This window comes from Alosa sapidissima, chromosome 5 (assembly GCF_018492685.1).
Source record: "Alosa sapidissima isolate fAloSap1 chromosome 5, fAloSap1.pri, whole genome shotgun sequence".
NCBI classification, from domain to species: domain Eukaryota; kingdom Metazoa; phylum Chordata; class Actinopteri; order Clupeiformes; family Clupeidae; genus Alosa; species Alosa sapidissima.
Window position 1 is genome coordinate 19,072,494 of NC_055961.1, and position 7,500 is coordinate 19,079,993.

General features: G+C 43.4%; 1 protein-coding gene across 1 annotated transcript in view; it reads right to left on the reverse strand.

The window, feature by feature from the left end:
- LOC121709805 (peroxisomal sarcosine oxidase-like) overlaps nt 1-7,500 on the reverse strand; it is a 21,537-nt gene that overhangs the window by 12,930 nt on the left and 1,107 nt on the right. Inside the window, exon 2 of the mRNA XM_042093417.1 lies at nt 7,078-7,226. Within this exon, the coding sequence (XP_041949351.1) occupies nt 7,078-7,226 (149 nt within the window). The remainder of the gene's footprint in view (nt 1-7,077; nt 7,227-7,500) is intronic.

Consider the following 7,500-nt stretch of genomic DNA (forward strand, 5'->3'; position numbering starts at 1 on the left):
TTAATAGCCAAGTTCACCTAGCCTAATTCAAGGCCTGCCTTTGGTACATTTGATTATTTTTTCTTGGATAGCTAAGCCTACCAAACGTCAAGCAAATAAAAAAATGACTTGTTCGCGGTTGGAAAACAAATATCTTCACATTATTTAGCCTAGGCATTTCATATGTAGCCTAGTGGATTGTGCGCCTGGTGTAGGCTACTATCACAAAACGTTTGTGCAGCAATACGCTTTTAAGAAAGCTGATCTCTAATAATGGCAACAAAGAAAGACATTTCAGGTCCAATTGATTCTTATATGTTCACCTAGCGTTTCAAACAAACTGTAGGTAACGTTGCAATTATGGATGTATGGGCATTTGCTTAAAAAAGGTTGAGAACCATGTACATGCGAAATTCCCTGAATATTAGTTCCCTCTTGTTAAGGCATTAAGAATGAAATTGCACAAAATGATAAATCGACTCATTAAACCTCTCCCCGTGTCAGTATATCTATGGAACTCCTCCTATAGCGTGTGATTGTAGGCCTGATTTTTAAGCTAAGCAGCAGCGATGGTCGTGGCCGCTGAGCGGAAGGGAGACCTCCGGTTAAACCATAGCGATCTTGCGACTAAATGTTTTTCTAAGGTTGGCTATCAATATACAAAGGCAGTGAAATATTAGACAAATGTATGGCCAGTTGGCCACCGCTTGTATATCAGGCGTTTGCAGCCTACACTGTGCATTTGTTTTAATTCGTCAGTATTATATCATAGCAAAGAACACAGTCTGAATGTTCCAGAGAAATGGTAAAGCCCAATGGGGATCAAGGTTTGAAAATCGTGTTTCATTAGATTATATCCTGAATTGTTGGTATATGATGGTAATACATTTAATTACATGCAATATAGGATAAAATTACATTGTATTCCTTATTTTCAGTACCCCCCAAACTATTATTTTCATCCCATTTGGGAGGGTCCAAGTCTCATCTAGGGGAGTCGGACTCCCCAATCCCCCCCGTAATTCGAACCATGAGCAAGTGGTCAAGACAGACGGTCAAGGTCTGCTCCATTACCAAACCTACAGCAAGAGTCTGCAAATCTTTCTCGCATTCTTAGGAGGCAGAATTAATTGACTAACATTCTTGTCAAACAGCAGGTTCTTTCTACTTTACCCCAAGGGACTCTTTCACCCTTTGATGGAGACATTCTCCAGGTACAAGTCTTTCATTCATTCTTTTGAGCACACAATTGAGAGAAAAACTGATGACAATCAAGATCGTTTACAATTTCTCATTCAGTATACCAAAGGACAAGCTCAGGAGCTAGTGAGGAGCTGTCAACATATGAATCCAAACAGAGGCTATCAGAAAGCAAAATCATTATTAAGAGAACACTTTGGAAATGAATACAGAATTTCTTGTCATCAAAAGAAAAGGGAGTCCAAGGCACTCTTCTTCAAAAAGTTATAAAAAGCCTTTATTTAAACATGGCTATTTTTTATGTTAAAAAATATGATCTGAGCAGACACCCACGCGTAGCGGCACAGAGCCTTCTTTGGGTGTCTGCCCAAGGAATGACGTTGACTACTTGAGATTTCTTTGGTGGCCTAATGGCGACATTAATAGGCCTCCAGTTGAACATTGCATGTTGGTGCACCTCTTTGGAGCAGTTTCGTCTCCAAGTTGTGCAAACTTCGCTCTGAGACAGACAGCTAAAGACAACAAGAACATGTTCCATCCAAGCATAATAAGCACAGTTGAGAATAACTTCTATGTTGATGACTGTCTGAAGTCCCTCTCATCAGAACAGGAAGCAGTGCAGCTGGTCAAGAAACTTACATCTCTCTGTCGAAAAGGAGGATTTCGTTTGACCAAATGGATGAGCAACAGCCGAACTGTCCTTATGCACGACAGATGACGTGTCCTTATGACGACAGAGCCCGTGAGGTCAGGGAACTGGACCTAGACAGAGACAAATTGCCAGTAGAAAGAGCACTTGGTTTGCAATGGAGTGTTGAGGATGACCTGTTCAAGTTTAACATCATTGTGAAAGAGAAGCCTCACACACGAAGAAACATGTCATCCATTGTGAGCTCGATCTATGATGCACTAGGATTCTTACGCCCCCTCACGTTATCTGCAAAGCTGCTGTTACAGGAGCTCTGCAGGAGCGAGCATGACTGGGACGGCAGGATATCACATGCTGCATCTGACAAATGGAGAAGATGGATTGATGATCTAAGTGTGCTGGAAAACTTTGAGGTGCCTCGGTGCGTGAAACCCTCTGGATTTGGACCAGTCAAACAGGCCGAGTTACATCACTTTTCCAATGCCAGTGATCATGGATATGGCACAGTGAGTTACCTCAGAATGACTGCAGACAATCATGTCATACATGTTTCTTTCACGCTTGGTAAAGCAAGAGTGGCTCCTTTGAAACAGATGACCATCCCTCGCATGGAACTGGCAGCTGCGGTGCTGGCAGTTAAAGTGGACAAGATGCTGAGAAAGGAGGTAGACTTCAAACTCTGTCAGTCAACCTTTTGGACTGATAGTCAGTCTGTTTTAAAATACATAGCAAATGAGTAAACAAGATTTCACACTTTTGTGACGAACAGGATTTCTATCATAAGAGACAACACAGACGTATACCAGTGGAGATATATAGGAACCAAACTAAATCCAGCCGACATGGCGTCAAGAGGCATGAGTGCAAACACACTGGTGAAGTGCAAAGAATGGATCCAGGGACCATTTTCTGGAGTTTCTGTGGAGGACAGAAGAGGAATGGCCTCAAAGCTCCATGGACTTCCTCTCACTCCCTCAAGATGATCCAGAGGGGAAAAGGAGCACAGCCGTGTTCAGTGTTGTCACAAAAGAAAAAGAAAGAGAAAATCCGACAAACCAGCTGCTGGAACACTTCTCTAGTTGGCAAAAGTTACAGAGAGCAGTAGCATGGTATTTGAAAATTAAAGACATTCTTCAGTCACTCAGAACAAAAAGAAAAGACATTATCGCCAGTCTGGAAACAAAATCTCAAACAAGAATCCAGAGCAAGCTGCTATGTGATCAAATGCAAGCTTTTAAGAAAACACTGGGAAGATGCTCCATAAGTCTGAAAGATCTGTCAAAGGCAGAAAAGGCCATCATTGTGTTTTGCCAACGACTGAAATATTCAGATGAGGTGACACAACTACAGAAAGCATCTTCAATTGGAAAAGCTTTAAACAGAAACATCCACGAGCTTGATCCAGTGCTTGATGAAGGAGTCCTGCGAGTAGGGGGAAGATTGAGTAAGTCAGCAATGTCTGATGAGGCCAAGCGACCAATGATTCTGCCAAAAGATCATCACATCTGCACTCTACTGCTTTGTCACATACATGAAAATCTTGGGCATGCCGGCAGAAATCACATCCTCTCAACACTTCGACAAAAGTATTGGATTGTTAATGCCAACTCTGCAACCCGTAAGGTCCTAACAAGATGTGTTATTTGTAGACGCACAAGAGGCAAGATGGGGGAGCAGAAGATGGCGGATCTCCCCAAGGAGAGACTACGAGCAGATCTTCCACCATTCAGTAATGTTGGAGTAGACTACTTTGGGCCTTTTGAGGTAAAAAGAGGAAGAAGCCTTGTGAAAAGGTATGGCGTTTTATTCACGTGCATGTCAAGCAGAGCCATACATCTGGAAATGGCTCACTCCATGGACACTGACTCTTGTCTCAATGCCCTGAGAAGATTCGTGAGTAGAAGAGGTCAAGTGACTCACATTAGGTCAGACAACGGGACTAACCTGGTTGGAGCAAGGAATGAGCTGCAAAAGGCCATCTCTGAATGTAATCACAACATGATCCAGAAAAAAATTAGTTCAGTGGAGTTTCAATCCTCCAGCAGCTTCCCATCACGGTGGAGTTTGGGAGAGACTTATCCGCATGGTGAGAAAAGTTCTTTATTCCATCCTGAAAGAACAAGAGCTTGATGATGAAAGTCTCGAAACACTATTGTGTGAGGTAGAAGCCATCTTAAATAGCCGCCCCATAACCACTGTGACAGAGGATAAGCAAGACTTTGAAGCACTGACTCCGAACCATATTCTCCTTTTAAAAACTCATCCTGCTTTCCCAACTGGATTGTTTCAGAAGTCTGACTTGTACATTAGAAAATGTTGGAAACAAGTTCAGTACTTGGCTGACTTGTTTTGGAAAAGATGGACCCGTGAGTACTTACCATTATTGCAAGAGAGACAGAAATGGCTCACTGTGAAGAGAGGATTCCAGAAAGGGGATGTTGTAATGGTGGTCGACAGCACAGCTCCACGAGAATCCTGGCCTCTGGGAAGAGTACTCGAAGTCCATCCTGGTTCACAAGGTCTAACAAGAACTGTTACTCTCAAGACCAAGTCTGGAGTTTTGATAAGACCAGTGTCAAAACTTTGCCTGCTTCTAGAAGCTTCAGAGTTCAGTGAATGAAGACTGGATGGCATGATTAGATATAAAGATAAGTGTACTTTCTGTATACTCACCTTTTAATATTTGCTTATTATACAAAATGATAAACTGTTTAGAGTACATTAACGGCTCCTTGTACAGTATTTCTGTTCTGAGTTCTAAATATATTGTTATTAATTTAAGTTGAAATTATATAGTTATTTAAATTAAGTATCCTGAATTTGCATTGTGTTAGTGTGCATTCAGCACTGCATGGGTGTCCCTCCATAGGATACGGGAGTATTACCTATTTAAGGTGGTGCAGTGACGCAGGCCAGACGGTGTAGCAGGTGTACGCGGAAACAGTCATTGACCGTGTCACCAGGTCAACGTGTCAATGGGGCGCGTCTTGCCATGACTTGAAACAAAGAACTATACAAGGAACTACAATCTACAAAGGACTCTCCTTAAGTTTATTTTGCAGTATTATGTTTGTTTAATTTTGTTAATAAATCCACTCATCAAGAGGAAAGAAATAACTAACTTCATCTGCATTTAAACACACGCGTCAGACTACAGCACCAGCTATACTCAAGGAAGTGAACAAAGATGGGGAAAGTTTAATGGACTGAGAAAACACAGGAAACCCAAAAACGTAACCTGTTTTTATCACTACACCAACTGTCTCCTCTTCAACATCCCCAGTCACAGTCACACACACACACACACACACACACAGCAAACAGTGCCTGACACGTCCTACATACACATACATACACACATACATACACACACACACACACACACACACACACACACACACACACACACACAAACTGTACTCCATGGCATGAGAACATCAGATTACACAGGCCAAGTGATTTGAATGAGCAGATCACAATGCATCTTGGACATTGTGTACACTTGTATTTATAGCTGACCACTTCTGATTGGATCAACAAAGACAAATTTAAAAAAAACAAATTTAAACGAGGTCATAGGGCCCGACCCTATACCAGACCAGCACCGGACCAGGGTCAGTGTAGAGTCAGCTGAGTAGACATATGGACAGGCTTGTGTGTCCGATGTGAAGAGCTCACTCATACACACACACACACACACATATGAACACACAACACACACACACACACACACACACACACACACACACACACACACACACACACACACTCACTCACTCACACCAAACATATTCACACAAACACATACACACACACACACACACACACACACACACACACACACACAGCCATATACATAAACACAATCTAGCTTATTCCTGTTCAGTCTCCTTAGTCATACACACACACACACACACACACACACACACACACACACACACACACACACACACACACACACACAACCACCCACCCTCCCACACACCCACTTAAACAAACATGTGAGTTCAGACTAGTTTAGACAGGATAGTATTGTCCCCGCTGTCCTGCTGGCCTCCAACTGGATTGGGCTCTTTGGTAATAAACTACAGAATGCTTAGAAAGCATAACAAACACACACACACACACACACACACTCACAGCAAACAGTTTCTGACAGGTCCCACACACACACACACGCACATACGCACACACACACACACTCACAGACACACACAAACTGTTCTCCGTGGAATGAGATCATCAGATTGCACAGGTGTGATTTATTGAGCTATAACAGATCAGTATCAAATCTGAATCTGAATAAGTTCGAGATTTTCCACATCACCCCAGACCAGACGACGCCTACATAGGGCCTGTTTACATTTGTTTTTACAATGTGTCCAGGGTGATCCGATCACAAGGGGTCAGCCGAAACACATTGTCATTTACATATCATTACGTATTCGGAGTAGTATTCGGCCTGTATTCGAAGTATTCGACCTGTATCTCAAAATTAGAATGTGCGACTTCAGACTCATTTTGCCAGATCGGGTCAAACATGCATCCAAGGTGTACAGCTAGAGACGTTGCTGACCACTTGTGTCTAGATTCCATTACTGCCAATGTCACATTTCTTAGAACTCTTATTGTCCGAGATGCATCAGAACGCTACAAAGGTTGTGGTCACATGCGTCCCTGACCACATTGCCAAGTGATTTGAATGATCAGATCACAATGCATCTCGGAGATTGTCTACACTTGTATTTAGAGCTGACCACTTCTGATCGGATCATCAGACAAATTTGAAAAAACAAATTTAAACGAGGTCATAGGGCCTGACCCTATACCAGACCAGCACCGGACCAGGGTCAGTGTAGAGTCAGCTGAGTAGACATATGGACAGGCTTGTGTGTTCGATGTGAAGACACACACACACACACACACACACACACACACATATGAGCGCACACACACACACACACACACACACTCAAACACACACACTCACTCACACCAAACATATTCACACAAACACATACTCAAACACACACACACACACACACACACACACACACACACACACACACACACACACATATGAGCACACATACACACACACACCTACGCACACACACACCTACAGTACACACACACATACACCTATACACACACACACCTGGGCCTGGATCTGGTCTAGTTCAGGTGCCGTTGAGTTGTGTGATCAAATAAGGTCTAAATCAGGGCCACATGTCAGCGCGTGTCCCCACCTGAAGAGCGTGGTGTTGGTTTCCCTCTCCAGCTGCGCCCACAGCTGGTAGCACTCCTCCATCATGTGGGTGTAGAAGTCCTGCTCGTACGCCTTCCTGATGATCCGTGTCTGGCCATGGGAGCTGCCGCGAGAGTGAGGCAACAGGAACTGCACAACACACACCACACACAACCACAAATGAGCACCACACACAACCACAACACACACCACACACAACCACAAATGAGCACCACACACAACCACAAATGAGCACCACACACAACCACAACACACACCACACACAACCACAACACACACCACACACAACCACAAATGAGCACCACACACAACATCGACACACACCACACACAACCACAAATGAGCACCACACACAACCACAAATGAGAAGTTTCATAACCCTTTACTGCAACAGGAACTGCAC